The following is a 21,132-nucleotide window of genomic DNA, read 5'->3' on the forward strand; positions in this document are numbered from 1 at the left end:
TACAATAAATTCCCGAGAAACTGTAATAACCGAACTGGGTAAGGATCCTGAGTTTGGAAGTATTTATGAGTATTTGAAGGATCCTGAAAATTTTAGCCACCAAGATATTGTGGCGATAAGAAATAGGGCGGCCCATTACGAACTAATAGATGGTCTATAATTTTATACAAAAACTACGAATTCCAACAACGAATTTCGACCTGTTATCCCAGCTAGTCTTAGATTAAATATCCTGCAAGAGCTCCATGACAGCCCTTTAGCTTCTCATGCTGGTATTCGAAAAACTACTCAACGCGTACGCGAGGCAGTCTACTTTCCTGAACTGCAAAAGTTAACAAGGGCGTATGTCCAGTCCTGCCCAACATGTCAAGCCGTTAATTATATTAATTTCCGCCCGGCCGGGTTTCTAAATAGTATTAAATCCGAATTTCCAAAAGAAATAATCGGCATCGATTTATTGGGCCCTTTCCCAAAAAGTCAGTTAAACAAAAGTCGCTATCTCCTTGTTATAGTTGATCATTTTAGTAAATGGACCGAAATTGTTCCCTTAAAACGAGCCTCCGCGAAATTAGTTACCGATTCTATTTTAAATAAATATATTTTAAAATACGGGGCGCCCCTAAAAGTTATATCGGATAATGGTCCTCAATTTGTAAGTAATATATTTGAAGACATGTGCCAAAAACTGGGCATACGTCATTTAAAAATGGTCCCGTATCGGCCGCAATCAAATATAGCGGAACGGGTCAACAGAAATATAGTGAAAATTATCCGTAGTTATGTTAAAAATTTTCATAAAAGCTGGGATAACTATGTCAATGAATTTGCTTTCGCCCTTAGGACCGCAAAACATGATACAACGGGCAAAACTCCTGCTGAGTTATTTCTAGGCAGAAAGGTTATAACACCGTTAGATAAACTATTTTATGTGCAACAAAGAGCCCCAGAATTTAAAATGGGTGATATAGAAAAACTAATAAAAGAAGCAAAAAAAGAATACGGAAGTAGCACAAAGAAAACAAAAATTGTATTATGACTTGAAACGACGGGGAGTAACTTATAAAGTAGGGGATGAAGTACTAAAAATTAAGCATTCACTTTCTTCAGCACCAGAAGATAAAACTGCCAAATTTTTTCCACGCTTTGAAGGACCATATGTTATAGAAAAAATAACTCACGCTGTTGTATTGTTAAAGGCAAGAAATGGTGAAACCTGTTCCGCAAACATTGATCAAATCAAGCCCTACTTCGATCGTAATAAAATGCAAATCTTTTCAGATCTTTTGCAGGATCCGGTACGGCAGACACCGCAGGTACAAGTTCCAGAGGTGGGAAAACGACAGGTACAAGGGCAAGCCAATGAGAGACAGAAGCAAGTGAAAAGAAAATTGCCCCGCGGAAAAACTGAAGGTAAAAAGAAAAAGAAGCCGTTCCACCGTCCAAAAAACAGAGTTCACGAACACCCCCAGAATGAAGAAGGGAGAAGGACGACGTATGTGGAAAAGACCGGGAGAAAGGACGGCAACTATAACCCGGCTGTGAAACGGAAGATTGACTCATCCGACAGAACTCTCCGCAGCAAAAGTCGCCGAACTGCGGAAGGGCCATCAGCGGCGGAGGAAAAAGTACAAGAAAAATTTGAACGGCCAACAACGAGGTCCAAGCAGGATCACGACAGAAGTTTCCCGGTTCCACCAAGACCAGCTGCCTTCAAACGGCCAAGACCACAAGCAGAGCACAAAAGGAAGATGTTCAAGGGTGGCCGTAGTGGTGAAAAACGGAAGCTTCCAGAGGAAAGCACTGAAGGGCGAGCCCGTACAAGAAGGAGGATCAACCAAGCTACGGTCTGCAGCACCTTTAAAGACTGGGCCCAGAAAAGGATGTCTGAATATTACAAAGATAAGTAAAATTTTATGTTACTTTACAAACTTAAGTTAATCTTTCATTCTTACTGCAAGTGGCAGATTTCAAGAAGTTTTACCTCATGCGAGGTCTAGCTTTATCGCCAAAAGGGCGAGAAATGAGTTGTGACCGATTTTCTTATTATGTTTTTCAATTACTCGCGCGTAAAACTAAAGTTGATGTATAATAGCGTTGTATAAAGACTTAAATATTGTAAAATGTTATTGTATAAATTTTATTTAAAACATTCTAACAAGAAAGAAGTTTTAGTCTGAAAGACTTTTTGAAATGTAGTATTATTTCAATGTAGAAAGAATTGGCACTTGCTTTGAAAAGAATAGAAGTTAACAATGTACTACTAATGTATGTTTTCAAATGTGTAAAATTAACGGCATCTTGATATGTTCTTGTATACATGTGAACTGTTATTTTGAATGTTTAGAAATACCGTGATATGGTAAAAGTGAAAGTAATGTTAAAAAAATTTGTTATTCGTGTGACTGTAAAGATTAAATCATGGTGAATATGTGTTAAAGGTTGAATGATGTAGTTAGGCTCTCTGACGCTACACTTTAGAGTTAGCCACTTTCAGAATAGTACCTCAGGGTCTAGAGTTGAAATTAGGGTGTGTTAAGAGGTCTCGTATGTTGAATTTTAACACATTAGTGTTTTGATTGTAGGAGGAAGTGTTGAACACATAGACAGAAACACATTCGTGTTTGGTGTTTTTACAACACATGTCAGAGAGCACGGGGAGAGATAATTAAAATAGTCATGAATGAAATAAGAATGTTAAGAAAAGTATATTCTATATGTTATTTGCAATGTCATTCTGTAACATTTCATTAAACTAGTTTTCCTTCCAGATCTCTGGAAGGGACCAGAATTGAATAAAGCTCCTGTTTAGATGCAGTACAGATGAAAAAGAAAAAAGATTGTTGTATATTCCGGGAGCTGCTATTGTAACAAATTTCTTTCTTTTAAAATTTTCTAGTTTCTAGCTAAGTTATGATTGTAAAAGGTTGGCCTCGCGTTAGTTTCTAGAGCTAAAAGTTTTCAACAAGGTCGTTTTAGACCTCAGTTTCAAACTAATTAACTCTGGCGGGAAGTATGTAAGGATCTTAAGTTTTACTAACGTTTATTTTATTTTAAATCTTTACTATCACTTCTTATTTTCTACTTCCGGCCAGAATTATAAGCGTGAAGGAGTTTATGCAAAGTTGTCTGGCGAACGCCAAGTATTTAAGTGTGGCCTTTTTGCCAAGCAGAAGAGAGGAAGCCGTGAGTTCGAAGCAGGCCGCTTACCTTAGAAGTTATGCAGTTGCTACTTTGCCTTCCAGGCCAGAGGTTTTAATCCTCTTGATAAATTAAACGTATTGTAGTGTTCACAGTCTCTGTGCTACATACGCTTCCTGTTATTATAAGGCCAATCTTATTCTAAAGTTAAATTAGAGTTTAGTTTTATTTTGATATCTTTTAAGTTAGACCCCGAGTGGAGGGTCATTGTATTCCGAAGTACGGAAGTCATTGTATATAAAGAAAAAAAATAAAGGGTTTTTGTATACCCTTCGCTTGTATCTTGTCTACTTACTACAATTAGTGAACATAGCTTTAGTAAGCTCTCTGTTCTAGTCAGGTCATTGTATGTTTCCGAAGAAGGTTAGAAGAAACATTGAACCTGATAATCTATCTATCTATATATTTGAATTTAACAAATATTTTCTATTCGTATAAGGCAAATATAGAATTCTCTATTCGCATAAAACAAATATAAAATTCTCTATTCGTATAAAGCAAATATAAAATTAAAATTTAAAATTTAATTACGAAATTAATTAATTGCAAAGAAATAAAAATAATTATTATTGCTGGGAACTTAATTAATTGAATTACTATATCATTGAAATTCTAAGAGCATATGTAAATTAATTGCACTTATCTAAAACCATGAAAAAAAAACATTATTCCAAAAAATTAAATTTATTATTCCTAAAAATTGCATAAGTGAATAATTGTTGAGCAGGCAGAGAGGACAGACTTATCAAGGGTAAGTTGCCCCCAAACCTAACTCTTCAATTACTCAATTCGTGTTTCGTCATCCGTATAGGCAAATGTAAAAGTAAAATTCAAAACCAAAAGTAAAATCAAATGTTGTGAATTACAAAAAAAAAATCTGAAATGTTTCAGATTTTAAATTACGTCCAAAGGGGCGTTTTTTAACATTTTGTGTGTTACCTTTCTTTATTAAATATCATATTCCTCGCACTTAAACCATAAGATCCAGTGCAACAGCAATATCGCAAAATAGTTTTAAAACGAGCATATCTTTAGAATTTCCGATACAGAGACTCACGCGCTGGAGATAAAATGTTTTTCTGCACAACGTTGCCATTGCTCGCTTTGAAATCCTTGAGTTTGTTAATCAAAAATTCGTCAAAGTTTTAAAAAATAGGAAATCGATCATAAAACAAATTTCAAATTTCAAATTTGGTCTTCCACATGCTCATATTCGTTGGAGGATTACGTTATTCAAAATTCGATGACTCTATGTACCGTTATTTTATGACAATGTGAGAAATATACATACATTTACGCAGATTTTCATTATTTAATTTCTTCAAATATAATGCAGGACTCTAACATTTTATGGCAACAGTTTGAAAAGTGAACCGACATTTATGAATCCGACGCAAAATGCCAAAACGAAACTAATAGTCCTTCGGGATTCAAATCCCTTTGGACTAAAAAAAGAAATTTAAACAGTAGAATTTTGAGAAAAAAGTGACTACAGAAATTAATTAAATTAATTAAAAGTCAATTAAGAGTAGAAAACCAAAGTAATTTAGAAACTCTTGCCTACAGGAAACTTCCCAACAGAAATTATGCATGTAAACAGAAAAAAAACTGTATACAACAATTAAAATAGGAAAATAAAAATAATTGAAATAATAATAAAAAGGTTAGTAAATAGCAAGTTTTAATTTAATTTACCTAGATACATATTTGAATTTCTGAGCTGTACCAGCATTTGCTAAACTAGTTGAGTTGAGTAGTTTGTACTACTAACTGTAAAAATAGTGGTCTCTAATGCAATGTAAAGTTGAGTGCAAAGCTGCTACCTGTGAGAGCTATTGTAAAAACCCATGTTGAAAATTCCGAAAATGTAAAATGTAAAATACTTGTTAGTGTGCAAAAATGTTGCAAACTTTGAGTCATTGTTAAAAATTGTAAAAAGTAAAAAATATGCACTGCTAATGTTTGTGAAAATAGATGTTGCAAATAACTAAAGAGTAAAAAATAAAAATTCGAGTAATTTAACTGAATTCGAATAAATAATTTAATTGAATTGAATAAATTTCAATTGAATTAGAATTGGAAAAGAAAATTACGAACTGAAATGGAGAATTATTGTAAGAAATATTTTGTAGTAGACAGCATTATTTAAAACTGAAATTACAAGTTCAATCAAAAGTCAAAAGTCTATTTATATGTTTATACATATATATGTGTGTGTGTTTGAATGTAACAAATACAACATCATGATTTCATTCATATTAAGCTAATTAAAAATTTAGATTATGAAAATTCAATTAAAAAGAAATAAAGACTAATTATTGCTGCGAACTAATTTGCAATATCATTCAGATTTCTAAAACATATGTAAATTAAGTGCTAGCATCTAAATGCATGAAAAAGTAAATCTTAAAAACTTTAAAGAATTTTTGACTAAATTAATTTGCATTAAGTGAATAATTGTTGAGCAGGCAGGAGACAGATCTTTTCAAAAGAAAGTTGCTCCCAAGCCTAACTCTTCAATTACTGAATTTGTGTTTCGTCATTCATATAGGTATAGGTAAAGAATTATACAAAACCAAAAGTAGTGAATTGTTTAAATGAAGAGTTTAACTGTAAAAGAATTTCGAAAAATTTAGTAAGCAAATCCACTTAGGAAACAAAATTATTAATTAAAAGTACATTGCCAATGTAGTTAAGAGTACAAATCTCCAAAGCAATTTAGAAGCCCTTACCTATACAAACACTTCCCCGACACGAATTATGCATGTAAACCAAAACAAACTACATAAACAATCTAAACATGGTAAAAAATAAAAAATAATAACATAAAATAATTACAATCTATTAAAAAATACAAAAAAGCAAGCAAATAGTAAGTTCCAATTTACCTTGTAACTACATATTTTTATGATGTAGCAGTTTTGTGGTGTAGCAAGGTTGTAACAGTTTCTAAACAATGTAAGGTTGAGTGATATGGTGCTGGTAATTGTGTAAACAGATGGCGCTGATACTATGTAAAGTTGAGTATTGTTATGCTGCTTCCTGTGTTAGCTGTTGTAAAAATATAGCTGCAAACTAAAGTAATGTAGAATGGATGCTCTGTGTGAAAAGTGAAATGAAAAAGCGTTGCTGCTAACTGCAATAGGATAGTAGAAATGTAAGTAATGTGTGAAAATTGATGTAAATGTTCCTGTTTCCAAATTTTGAATAAAAGTTCGAAAAGATTAAAAAATTGAAAAATTGATAATTTTTTTAATTAACAAAATTTATTAAAACTGAAGTTAAACTAAAGGGAAACTAAAAATTTAATTAAATACTAGTTAAAGGTAAGGAAAATTAAAAAAAGATAAAATGATAAAATCTTCACTCATTTCGGGCTATAATCGAGACTTTTGAAACGAGCTGGCCCTTCATTAATAAAAGGAAAGAATCCAGTATTGATTAAGAGAAATAGACATATTTACAAGAATTAATCCATTAACTCTTCAAAATTCCCCATTACCCTCCAGATAAGGTTGAAGGTAATGTTATCATAACAGAATGAGTCAAAAAATTAAATAGAAAAGTTATTCCTGCCTTTTTAATATAGAAATTAATAAATTGCATTAAGACCTGGTTATTTACTTGTACATTAATTAACTTTATTATTTCTTCTCTTAAATATTCTATTTTAGTACATATATTTTTCATTGTAATGATTTGTTGCAGGCATAAAAGGTGTTACCTATTACTTTTTTAGAAACACTACAGTTCCAATTAATTAGTTTGATGGTCTCAAATTAAGAATCCATTGTTTTATCATATAATTTAATTTTGCTATGTTTAATAATTAGCAGGTCAAGGTACTCAATAATATCTTGATTCGTATTATTTCTGTTAAGTTTTAAACTATCTGAGTAAATTTAAGTTTTAATCTATATAATATTTGTTTTGATAAAAGTGATTTGAAAAAAAATGTTTTCCACATCTTTTGAGAAACTACAAAGTTTACCTTCACTTATATCTATGACTGTAAATCCGGAGAACAACAAAACTTGCTGTAATGCTTAAGATGACGGTTAAACGAAAAATGTGAATATTATGCAATGCAGAAATCTTAGCTTGTTTTGTATTATGGCATTGCATGTGACAGAACTCTTTCTCAAGGGAAGGGTGCCTTCTTAGAAGCTTATAATATAAATTAGGTGATATATTCTACACATCACATATGGGAACAAGCATGAAACTTTTCATCCAGTTAGCCCGTTTGCGGTATTTGAACCTGGGCCGAACAACCAGTACTCAGCTATTTTATTGCTTTGGAATGTTTTATTGTAAAAATGAAATAATGGTTGCAAAACCGCATCCTAGGACTGTTAGAGACCCTAAAGCATTGATCCAAGATAATTCTTATATGCAATCTGGTTGCAAGACAATTCTTATATGCCATATGGTTGCAAAATCGCAATACTAAGACTGTTAGAGGCCCTAAAGCATTGATTCAAGATAATTCTTATATGGAACTTTTGTTTATCAGAACACAGTATGATCGTGCAGTAACTGATAGAGTTATAAGAATATCACAAAAATGTTACCATCCATCAAAATAAAATTACCTAAAAAAAATTCATGTAAGAAGTTTGATAAAATTTCACAGTTTGCGTACATTTTGGCAGAATTTGTATATTCCATTTTTTCATGAATATTTTTTGTAACGAAATTAAATTTAGTACAGTTTATTTGTTAGCAAAATCTTCCTGTTTTATGATACAAGGGTTTTTTAAATCAATAGCTGTATTACTTGTGCATTTATTTTTAGAATTTTAAATAAATAATTTCAAAACACCTTATCAAAGGAAAGCATCGCATGACTTAAAATTAATTCTGCATGAAAAGAGTTTCCGATTATCTGAGATGATAATGGTCCCAGTTGTTATGCATAGTCAAGGTTTCAGAAGAATTGCTTATTCGAGACAGTCTGCGACACAGGTGATAATTATATGTTATCAAAGAAAAACAAAGCATTCAGAGATTTGAAAGCTGAGTTTCGAAACAAATGAGCACTGTAAACTTAAACACTCCAAAAATTATGTATTTTGAGAAATATTTTTATTCCACATTATCTGAATGACCGTATTTTGTCTTTGCATTTTATATTTTAGTTTCATTAGATCGAACATTTTTGCATTTTATTTTATAGTTAAGTTGAAAAAAAAGGCATTTTCGTTCTTATTTTCCTTTTATGTATTGCAGAGAACACAAAAAATATGATTTTTGATTATTTTGTGAAAATGATACTTCAAGCGTTTCGAACTTGTATAAATAATAGTAAAATTAAGAACAGTAAAGTCTCATAACTTTGGAAATAGTAAAGAATAGAAATAGCAAAAGTCCCTTAACTATAGAATTCTTTCTAATTCATATTGGTATTAACAAACATTCTAACTTCTAGGCATACATAAAAAAGTGAAAATTGTTTTAAGACTACACCCTTTAACTAGTGTGTAGATATTATGCGATTACCAATGAAAGTTATATTTGCACATTCTTGATTCGCATGTATCTTACCAAAATGCAGATTGTACTTCTTTTCAACGATTTTCTTAAACTTTTCAAGTTCAGTATCTGGCACTTTCTTGTTCCACAAAATAGGTGGTCGAGATCTCATTTGTTTTGAGTGGTTTTCTGTAAGAAATAAGCATAAAAAAGTAATATTAACATTTAATTATTACTAAAATTTTACGGTGAGAAATTAATCAAAATACTTGGCTTATTGATAAACATGACAGCATTACATTATGGTATACATTTACATTTTTTTGCTAGAAAAGCACATAGTTGAATTTTTTAAGTTAAATGATGGTTCCGAGTTACGTTGCATTATGTTATACTTCAAGAGCATTTATCATCCAACAGCTTAAAACAGCTTTCAAAGAACTGACATTCGCAGTGAAATAATTTATTTTTCCGATTACGACTATAGTTCCTTAATAAACTGAGTGGTTTCAAAGTAATAAACGTACACTATTTAATAATGTATATATTTTATTGTGAAAAATTATACTTTTTATTTAATTATATTATACTTACGTGAAATTTGTTATGAATATTTAAGACATTATTGTAAGTCGCAAAATATATTTATGACGGCATATATTACGTACGATGAGGGAGAATAAAAGTTTGCACTCCTCTAAAAAGGGTTTCTGCAATTTATATCACCTAGTACATAAGGTAGTTAGCACTTCGTGGAAGCGATATTCTATTTAAATTTCTCCATTAACATTTTGAAATAACGATTTAGCATTTTCAATACAATCATCTGCTACAGTTTTGTTTTGATCGAAACGTAGGATGAGATTTTTATTTCGGAAATGGCTTCTAAAATTGACTTAACTAAATGCCTTTTCCGAGGGAAAATATTCACATCAACAAACTGAAAAGCAGTGTAAAACGTTATTCCATTTCAAGTAAAAGTATTTTTAATGTATTCAATTTAAAAAGGCAAAATTGTCTAATTGTATGTAAAAACGAAATAATGGTTGTAAAACCCCATCCTAAGACTGTTAAAGAGCGGATAAATATCAAAAGGTGGAGTTTTTGCTCCTGAAAGAAGTTCTACCGACTCAAAAATCCATTATATAGTATCGTACAGAAATCTCTTCTGGCGCTGTTAATAAAATCATTCGTAAAAATCTGAAGTTAAAAAGAAAATGTTTAAACCTAAAGTCCATCTGACTTTGCCAAAGAACGTTTCGGAAAGAAAAACGAATTGTAGAAAATGAAATGAAAACATCTAGCTGATAACTGAAAATTTGTAATAACACTGGATAAGGCATAGGTATACTTAAGTGACTGTAACAAAAAAGATTGATATTCCGTTGCTGAACTGACGAAAACAGCCGTATGAAAAAGTGCTTCGTCAGTATACAAAAAGGTTCCCAAAGGGATTCATGATAGTTGCAGGTCTTAGCTATAATGATAGTTTAAAACAAGTCTCAAGTAAGGTTAAAATTAATTTATTGTGCCATCAGCAGAATATTTTAGAACCAATTTTAAAATAATTAATGGCAGAGTTTCATGGAAAGGTTCAGCAATAACTTGTTGACCACTCTAACTTGTTGATAACTTGTTGAGTTATAAGGCATTTTCCATCTCCTTTCCGCATACCTTCGTGATGTAACTTGAAGCATAATCGACGCATATTCGAGTGGTCTGGTATTCGATCGAGTCCCGTCTAGGGCACTGCATATCTTTTATATATTCAATGTCAAAAGTCCTGATTACTTTACAAGTGGCGTCAGAACTAAAAAAATGTGGTGAATTATAATTAGTCATCCCACAAATCTATCGATTGAGACCCCTAATCACAAGTCGCCCTTTAAAAGGGGAGTTAGGTAAGGTATTTTCACATTTTTCCTTACTTTTCCCAATTTAATTTTCTCTTAATCTCACAATAAATATCTGTCCTTTGTGAAAGACAATATTTTGACAGTCAAGATTCAAAGAGCATGCGTTTAATTTCTTTGGATACTATTCGATAACATCTGTGGATGCATAAATATGCATGCGCATTAAGAATGCAGGTGAAGTGAGAATGATTATCAGTTTGAAATGACTCAAAAATATCTAAAAGCCCAAAGGGGACGTTAGTCTCGAATGGGATATTAGTCTCGATACAGCATTTTTTGTTTAATCACCATAAACGGCGTATCACTTTTCAAATTGTTGCCGCCAAATATTACTCCCCCTTACTACATTTAAAAAATTAAATAATGAAGAATCTGCATGAATGTATGCATGTTTCTCGCATCGTGAAACGACAACGGTACGTAGAACCAACAAATTTTTAATTAAGTATTCCTCCTCGCGAACATGAGCATCTGGAAGCACGAATTTTGAATTTCGAATTCGTTTTATTACCTTATCCATATTTAATAAAATTTTAACAAATTTTTGATTAACAAACTCAACGATTTTAAAGCCAGTAGTCGCAACACTGTACGGATAAAAAAAAATTATCTCCAGCGAGCAAGGCTCTCTATCGGAAATTCGAACAATATGCTGTCTTTGCTATTTATATTTATTTAAATATATTTAATTAAGTATAAATAGCAAAAATATTTATTTAATATATTAAATAAATATTTTTTTTTTATTTTTCTGCTGAATTGATCTTTATATGACATAAAAAAGAACAGGATATTTAATAAATAATGTAAAGACACTAAACGTTAATAATAAAAAGACAAACAATATTTTGTAAGGCCATCTTAGTAAAATAACTTGATAGTATGATGAACTGAAATGAAGACACTTAACACTGCTTTGGAAATTTTAAACATATACTGTTTAGACATAGATATATATGTCTTAATAATAAAACTAAAAAGAAAAAAATGGGTTAGTCAGTGTAACAGCGGACTAGTAGACATCGAGCTCAACGAGAGTGTAAAAAACCTTAACAAACCTTTTAGGAAACCGTTAAAATCTGAAGCCTTTCAGATTTTTTTCCTTAATATTCCAAAAAAAAAAAAAAAGCACTGAATAATTTAAGAAAAAGAAAGGATGTCGATAACTATGTCAAAATAATCGCCTTTATCGCGCGTCTTTTCATTGAAATCATATCACACCAGGAAAATTTGCGTGGTGCACTAGAAATTTTGAAGTTGTTCTACAGGTATAGTCCCGTCGTACTTACTACTTACTAGACAGCTACGTAAAATTTTTAATATAGAAAATCCCCCCCTCGAAGGACGGCTATAAAACTCTTCCACGTCTCTTGGCCTATCAACATACCCCTCGAGACAAATTTCGGCTCGCACATATTTTAAATGCTGCCATGCAACACAGACATTATACACTTAAAGTGTCAAAGCCTTCTCAGACACGAATCCGAACCTAATAAGACATTAGCATCACAAACCATTATGCCGATCAAAAAAGATAAAAGATATGTGTTCAAATCCTGATGAGAATGCAGCTGATTTCTCACTTTTATCAGTTATTATTCTGCCCTATGCCACCGACATGAAAGAATAGGTTGAACGATGCTGCCTCATTCACTAGATCTCATGTTTCTTCACAGTCGTCCTTAAGTTTGGGAGAATCCAAGGAATGATCATGTAGTGCATCCGATTCATGAATGGAAGACTTGTGGTGCGAAACCCGGCAAGGGAACAACTGAGTTTGCAAATTTTCTGTTTCGAAAAAAAAACATTAACACTCTCCACAATTAACCAGGAATTCATTCGTAAATATGAATTTCAAAAATTTTCACTCATTAACTGTATCCGTAAATCTTAGACGCCAGTACTAACAGTAAGATTTTGGAAAACTGTACTCTTATTGTATATCTGTATATAAAATAATAGATAGTGTGAAATCATTTCCTTATTTTTTGGCATAAAACAGCTTCATTTGGCGTTAAGTAATATACTACCATCGTTTTGAAAACAAATTATAAATCTTACGCAGCACGGAATGAAAAGCTCACAGAATAATCATTTTGACCATTCTGGTGATGATTGCAAAAGTGATGGATACTTATTGCTTTTTAACGTTTGGAAAAACTAAGTATAAATGTTTCTATGATGAAAAGGAGAACGGTGGCATCGTTAATCTGTGGAAAACCTATTTAAATGATATTAACTGAAATTGATGACAAAAAACAAAATAAAAGTTTTCATATTTTACATTACGCCCAAAGGGGCTTTTCCTAACGTTTTCTTTGTTAAATTTATTTAATAAATATCATGTCCTTCTCACTTAAAATCGTAAAATACAATTCAATAGCAATATCGCAAAATCATTTAGAAAGAGCATATCTTTAGAATTTTCGATACATAGTCTCGCGCGCTGGAGATAAAAACTTTTTTTTTTCCGTACATTGCTGCCATTTGTCGCTTTAAAATCGTTGAGTTTGTTAATCAAAAACTCATTAATGTTTTACAAAATATGAAATCTATAATAAAACAAATTCCAAATTTGGGCTTCTACATACCATATTCGGATGGAGACGTACGTTATTCAAAATTTGATAGCTCTAGGTACTGTTGTTTCATCACAATGCAAGAAACATACATACATTTATGAAGATTTCTCATTATTTAATTTCTTTAAATATAATTCAGGGCGACAATATCTGGTGGAATCAATTTAAAAAGTGAAACGCCACAAAATGCCAAAACGAAATTAATAGCCCTTCTGGGCTAACTCCCTTTGTGCTAACAAATGTTCTTAATAATAAAACAAAAAGGATAGCGTAAGTTGGGTAAAATTGTAGGACTACATATTTTCGAAGGTTTGAATAGAACCTTCTTCTTCAGATGAAGAAAATGAAAAAAAAAATTTTTTTTTAAATGAAGCATGGGCTGAAGCAATTCATATTTATATATATATTATATATTTCATGCACTGTTATGTGCACTATATATGTATATTTATATCTCTCATGCACTCTTAAGGGCACTAGAAGAAACATGAAAAATCATCTACTATATTCTCGCCAGGAATCAAATCAAATATATTTACATGCTAACTGACTAACTTTTGCATCACAGAGCACGACTGGAAGAACATTATAATTCATTACAAGCTGTCAGAAAGAAATTTTAGAGGAAAGACATATCTGGCGTAATAAGAGTTTCTAGCAATCCAAATTTAAAAAACAGTGAAATAAGGTTTAAAAAATATAACAAAATCTTATATTTCTATTTTGCTGACTATAAGTTTCTACAATAATAATAATAATAATAATAATACATGTAACTTTCTTTTTTTCCCGAATATTGCAATTACAACTACTCAGTTGCCAATGAGTGCAGAAGAGATTAAATATACTAACATGTGATGTAACGGGCGATTTTTATTTGTGTAAGAATGTTAAAAAAAAAGTAATTTGATTTATAAATTAGATGTTTCAGCCATTGATTTTGGGAAAATATTAGTTTCCATTTGAGAAGAATTATATGATACATTAGGCAACAATTTAATTTTTAAATACTACATTAGGGTTTTATAATAAGTTTGATGTTGTATATTAGGAAAAGCGAAAAGAAATAAATTTGTGTGGCGCTGACGCACTGAGGTGATCAATACTTATTAATGTTTAGCAACGTAGAAATAAAATTTTGAATGGACCAAAAAATACAGAATGAATAATAATGAAAGAAATTCCCCATAATAATTTGTACTCTTTTTTTTTTTTTTTTTGTTCCGTTTCTTTTCATCAATTACTACGACACACAAAATTATTCTCTTTATATGATTTTAAACACGGTTTACTCACCTTTCTCCATGGTCTTCTTTCCAGCAGAGAAAAAAAATATAAATCGGAGAAACAATGCGTTTAACTTATTTCAGTACTTTTGGGCCAAACAGTAGCAATATCAGATAAAACTATGAAATTGTGTATATTGTGGTAATACAAGCGAATAACAAAACGATGATACTGACAGCAACTGATATAAATGATGTAAATAAGAACAATTGCGATGGAGCATACAGACAGAAAACATTCTTTCCGCTTTCAAGGACGTTAAGTATATCAATAGACAATAAATTCCATCACAGAAAACTTTCAGTTGATAAATTAGCTCTGTTTATCGCAAATGACATTTATATCATTTAAACTCCATTTTAATGGTAAAACCTGTAATCGTATATATATCTTCATTGATAAAAATTGTTAACATTTAATGTTAGTCTTTAACAAATGCTTGTTTATGATCTCTGAGAAATCGTACCTTGGAAATACAAATTGCACATTTTTAGTTTATCACACGAAAATGTGATAAATACTTCTTCTACATATATGAACTTCACATTTTTAAAAATTTTTTTTTAATTATGTTCAGATAATATTTGCCTGTTTATACCATAATAATCCATACCTTGCTTAAATATTCCTTCCTTTGTTTGCTTTTACATTATATTTTACAAGCAAGTACGAACAGGCAAATGGAATAAAGAATACAATTCCACACATTAAATGTTGTTATTATGGATGACGAAAATAACTATGAAAAAACAACGCAATTTATGTATAACTTTCCTAATTAATATTTTTTAGAAAAATAATGTTATCGAAATAAATTCTAAATTTAGTACGAGTAGAAAATATTTTTCACGCCCAGGGAAAACTGTGAAAAAACATCCATATAACCTGCCCGTTCGCCTGTGGGACTGGACCCGGTTAGAGTTACACTTATTCACGAGTCTGAACTATACAATGAGGAGTAGGACTTCTTGGATTCTCTGCTAATTTCACATTATTAGCAAGATATCTTCTTTGGTTTTCTGTATTATCCGTCTTGATTGACAAATATATTATTTCTAATTTTAACTCATATACAAAATTTCATTTTAAATCACTTTTTTCTTACGTATGCGAAAAAAATATTAAAAAAAAAAAAAAAAAACTATAGCCTACGTGTTCGCCTAGATCGAGCTTGGTTAGAATTACTAGTATTCAGTAGCCTTACATACGACCCTCGGAGACATTTCATTTCACTCAAGGTTTTCCCTTCAATGGCTCATTAGTTGGCTATACTAAAGATCTGACTTAAAAGCAATATACGTAACCAAAAATAATTACGATAACCAAAGACAAAGCAATATACGTAACCAAAGATATTATAACACGTTATAATATCTTTCAGATCTTTTTATCTTTATCTTTTTATCTTTTATCTTTTTTAAAGATATGTTATAATATCTTTCAGAAGTACTTTTAAGAGTTGTAATTCATAATATATTTAACTAATTGTTACTCATCTCGGTATAAAGTAACATCTATCTGTTTAATGACTGTTTTCGTTTCACAGAAATGTAACAATCTAATTAATTTCTTGATGATTAGTTAACGTAATACTGTTGACCTATTATAAAAACAGTTTGCTATAAATTTCCTATTTCAATTCTGATACTACAGCAAAATTGTTAGAGAGCTGCTACGGCCTTGCTTTTAGCCCACACAACACATCTTTTCCTACCTTTATTACCTTTTTCGTGAACGCAAATTTTTGGTAAATGTGTTCCAGTTAGACGGTATCTCAGTTAGGTATCCCGGACTCTTAGCCATGGATAACGGAATGAAACTGAATATAACCCCAACAAATATCCCCAAACCTCTTCAAAAGATACTCAGAAATATTTCATCCTCAAACCCTGTGTAACATCATGTTTTTCTAGATCGAAAAACAATGTCGCCACGATGACCGGAAAGTTATCAAGAAAAGACCCCCAATGGTGGGATATCCGTTACTGATCAAGTCAATATATACATTATATGTAAAATAAATACATTATTTATCATAATATAATGCCTGTGTCATTATATATAATGACCATTCAAAATATTATATATAATGACCTATTAAATCGAGTAAGAAAAACGAAAGCGCCGGCTCTTTCCTGATAAATGCGAGCGAGCAAGACACATTACACGTCGAGAAAGCTGATAATCTTTCCCCATCTGTTATAATGCTCTAATGTTACTTTTTAATTAATCAAGAAGGCTTATGTTTAGTTTCAAAATAAATTGATAAAAGGACAACTGGTCTTGAGTTCTTCCATCACGGAAATTCGGGTACATTACACCTGCTATAGTCAGCTGAATGCACCTTCTTAACAAAAAAAGCAAATAACATAAACCAAAACAAGAAACTGGATGCACTTACCCACATTCTAATAACGCAAAAAGCAAAAACAAGAAACAAATTTCCTAACGAAATAAGCAAAAACGCCTGTGCCCCTTTAATTCACAGGCACACTTATAAAGAGCCGTTATTCCCAGTTTGTTTATACCAATAAATCTATCAAATTCAGAAACAGAGAACAGAGACTAATGCCAGTAATGATGGAAAAATGCCTTATGAATTAAACCATGCGAAAACAGTTACATTTAGCGCCATAACGGGCTTTTAAAAATTCAAATAAATCGTTCCGTTTTAAAGTTACGCATACAAAACGCTGGGCTGCAATTGATCAGAGCTCTTCGCGTATACGCGACGCTGGTCCTGAACGGGTTAAGGATCGTTATATGTTGACGATCTGCAGATAAGCTGTCATGAGGGAGACATGAGACATGTAGAAAGACAACTACAGATAGCTTTGAACCGAATTCAGGACTGGTCAGACAAACAAGGTTTTTTGTTTTCTAAGCACAAGACACAAGTCTGTGTGCATTTCTGCAGGAAGCGAGGTCTCCATCCTGACCCTCAGGGGGCTCACTTTTGTGAGTACGGGTGTGGCAATCCCGAGGTACCCTAGCCCTTCAGGGGATCATCTTCTTGGTGAGACGGGTGTCACGATCCTGGAGCCCCAGTAATCTATCCTCTTTTCCATCTCCTCTCCTCTTGGCTGGATCTTTTTCCCTTCCCTTCTCCCTTGTGGTTTCTCTCTACGGAGTTTGGGGCTCGTCACGAGAGGCTGGAACAGACCTTGTTTCTAGTTTTCGAGTGGCGAGAAAACTGCCCACGTGTTTGCCGTGCGTGGAGACCCGTGTCGCTGGAAAGGAGGGTCCTGGTAGTTGAGGGGCGAGGTACTGTCCCCAACACACTGCTTTGGCCTCTGCTTCAGCTAAACGGCAGGCACCTTAGTCGTCCTCACGGGTGTCAATCGGCTGGTCACTAGTCCTTGTGTCAGTGGCTTGGGGTCAAGCTCTCGGGAGTACCTGCTTTCGGGAAAGCCGACTGTGGGGCTTCAGTTTGCGTATAGGTCCGGCTAGCCCTAACACAGGAATCTGTGTTCCCTTGTTGGGCTCCGTGGTGGGCGGGGCCGTCGGACCTGAATCTTTCTTCTCTTCAATATGGCTTCTTCACACATATATTTAATTAAAGATTTCGAGGTCACTCCAGTTACTCAAGTCACTCCAGTCTCTCAACCTAGTTCTGAAACGTCTACTACTAAACCAATCACTCAACCTAGCTCTGAACTGTCTACTAATAAACCAATCATTCAACCTAGTTCTGAACCGTCTTCTACTAAACCAGTCACTCAGCCTAGTTCTGAAAATTCTGCAAAAAAATTACGGACAGATGCAAATAAAAAAATCATAACAATAGTCCCCGTTTCCTAGTCATCTCTAGTCCTTCTGGCGAAATGCATAAGATGTCTCCTTTCGTAATAAACAAACACATCCAGTCTTGTATTGGTGAGCCGAGAAATATAAAGCGTCTCCGATCCGGAGACTTGCTTATTCATACAACCTCAGCCACCCAGTCTGCTTCTTTACTTCAGATAACTAAACTTGGGCAAGCGAATGTCAATGTAACACCACATAAGTCACTGAACTATTGTCGTGGTGTAATCTCAGAATTCGACCTTCTGTATGTTTCTGAAGAAGAGATCGCTTCTGAGTTATCCGAACAAAATGTCTGCGGTGTAAGGCGGATCAAGATGCGTAAAGAAGGTAAGTTGATAGACACGAAACACGTGATCCTTACCTTCAACACGCCTGATCTGCCTAATAATATTAAGGCCGGATATCTAAATATTCCTGTAAGACCTTATATTCCAAACCCTATGCGCTGTTTCCAATGCCAGCGTTTCGGCCATTCTAAGACGTCTTGTCGTGGCAGCCTCACATGCGCCCGATGCTCACAGATTGGCCACGATTCTGATAATTGTACTGTTGCGCCTTTGTGTATAAATTGCAAGGGTGACCACCCAGCATTTTCTCGCTTGTGCCCAAAATGGAAATCGGAAAAAGAAATCCAGACTACAAAAGTTACGAGGAACATCTCTTACGCCGAAGCCAGAAGACTAGTCCAGAGCACACAGCTTCGACCAAATACATCATACGCCAGTGCTGTTAAATCATCTCGTACAGTTGCCACCCAAACATCAATAGGCACACAGACCCTACCAAATAAAACCCAACCGTCTACATCCAACAAGAAAAAAGAAAATGCAACCCACATAGTACAAAAAAAAGAAACAGTTATTCAAAGTAAGCCGAAAAATGCCACACAGAAAATATCAAATAAAAATAGAAGTCGCAGCAATAGCTCTCTTGATGAGATGATTTCTGAATCTGCGGATTCAGACTTTATGGAAGTGGAAAAGGGTCTGGAAGTTCCCAGGCATCTACTTCCACGAAAAACAAAAGAACAGCACAGGAAAAACAAAAACCATTCATAATGGCCACCCTCATGTCATGGAACTGTCGCGGTTTCCACCGAAATTTGCTCGACATCAAAGCCATAATTAATGCTTATCATCCTGTATGCTTCGCAATACAGGAAACAAATCTAAAACCAAAACAACAGGCAAAACTTCGGAGGTTTTCTTTCGTCAGGAAAGATAACATTGCAGGTGAGCGTGCCAGTGGAGGTGTAGGTCTCCTCATTTCACTGGATTATACCTCAAATGTGCTTTCTTTGACGACATCTCTCCAAGTTGTCGCTACTCAAACAAATTTTGATATTGTTGTTACAGTCGTTTCTCTGTATTTGCCTCCAAATGAGCATATTGATCAGCAAGATTTAAATGGTCTTTTAGAGCAGCTGCCTGAGCCTTTCATCATAATAGGAGATTTTAACGGCCATAGTCCGCTCTGGGGTAGTAAAGATACAAATTGCCGAGGAAGACAAATTGAGCACATGATCGAAGATCATAGCCTTTATCTCCTCAATAATGGGCAAGATACCTATTTCCATGAGCCTTCAAAGACATTCCATGCTCTCGACCTTGCCATCTGTTCACCATCTCTGTTGCCTTTTTGCACTTTTAATGTGGGAAAAGATCTTTACAACAGTGATCATTATCCCATTTTTGTGTCTCTTGCACGAAGAGGAGCAAATCCCATGACGAAAATCCCTCGGTTTATACTTGACAGGGCAGACTGGGAACTCTTCTCTTCCATTGCAGAGCTCAGAGATCAAATGGTAGAAGATGGGCATATCGATGACGCTGTTGAAGCTGTTACTAATACTATTATTCAGGCAGCTATGCTCTCCATTCCTAGAACATCAGGAACACTACTAAAATATTCAAAACCATGGTGGAATCGCGACTGTCATGAAGCACTGAAAAAACAGAAAAAAGCATGGGGAATTTTTCGTAGATATCCTACTCTGCGAAACCTCATAGCCTTTAAAAGAGCCAAAGCAAATGCAAGAAAAGTAAGAAGGCAGAGCCAGAGGAATTCTTGGATTTCCTATGTGTCGTCAATAACATCCTCCACGCCTAGTAAGAGGGTTTGGGAAAGAGTTCGAAAAGCATGCGGCATATATAAAGACCACTCACTTTCCTTTTTGGAAAAAGATGGCCGAGTGATTAGCTCCATAGAAGAAATTGCGAATACTATTGGTGAGACATTTGCTGCCGTTTCTTCCAGCAGAAACTATACACCTGCATTTCTCTCTATGAAGCAGCACTCTGAAATAAATCCCATCGCATTCAACTCTTCCAAATCTGAGCCTTACAATAGAGCATTTACTATGGTGGAATTAAAAAGAGCTTTATTGCAGACACATAGGTCTTCTCCGTGTCTTGATGGCGTGAATTACGAAATGCTAAAGCATCTGTCCTATAAGTCACTGAATGCCCTTCTCACTCTATAATAGAGTGTGGAAGGAGCATATTTTCCCCAGTGCATGGAGGAGAGCTATTGTCATTCCTATTGCTAAGCCAGGGAAAGATCCAAGGAATCCCTCCAACTATCGGCCAATTGCCCTTACGAGTTGCCTCTGCAAACTGTTTGAAAAGATGGTAAAGAGCCGCCTAGTCTACTTCTTGGAAAAAATAATATTATATCACCTTATCAAAGCGGTTTTTGAAAAGGGAGAACAACCGTAGATAATATGCTCCTCTTAGAGACATCCATTCGAAAAGCTTTTGTAAGAAAAAATCACCTTGTCTCAATTTTCTTCGATATAGAGAAAGCTTATGATAAGGCATGTAGATACGGTATACTTCGCGATCTTCACGAGAGTGGCTTGCGCGGCA

The 21,132-nt window shown here is 33.7% G+C and overlaps 1 protein-coding gene across 4 annotated transcripts in view; it reads right to left on the bottom strand.

The window, feature by feature from the left end:
* Positions 1-14,697, bottom strand: part of LOC118180065 (acetoacetyl-CoA synthetase-like) — a 65,788-nt gene extending 51,091 nt beyond the window's left edge. The window contains exons 1-2 of one of the 4 annotated variants that reach the window (XM_085819859.1): positions 14,468-14,697; positions 8,746-8,862 (exon numbers count right to left, since the gene is read on the bottom strand). In XM_085819859.1, the coding sequence (XP_085675985.1) occupies positions 8,746-8,862; positions 14,468-14,477 (127 nt within the window). In that variant the 5' untranslated portion in view covers positions 14,478-14,697. Of the gene's footprint in view, positions 1-8,745; positions 8,865-14,467 lie in introns of those variants that run through there. The other 3 variants (XM_085819856.1, XM_085819857.1, XM_085819858.1) reach the window with 3 other exon arrangements.
* Positions 14,698-21,132: the final 6,435 nt, after the last annotated feature.

The sequence above is a fragment of the Stegodyphus dumicola genome, chromosome 7 (genome assembly GCF_044657685.1).
Source record: "Stegodyphus dumicola isolate Sdum_Otavi_A_Nest chromosome 7, ASM4465768v1".
In the NCBI taxonomy this organism is placed as follows: domain Eukaryota; kingdom Metazoa; phylum Arthropoda; class Arachnida; order Araneae; family Eresidae; genus Stegodyphus; species Stegodyphus dumicola.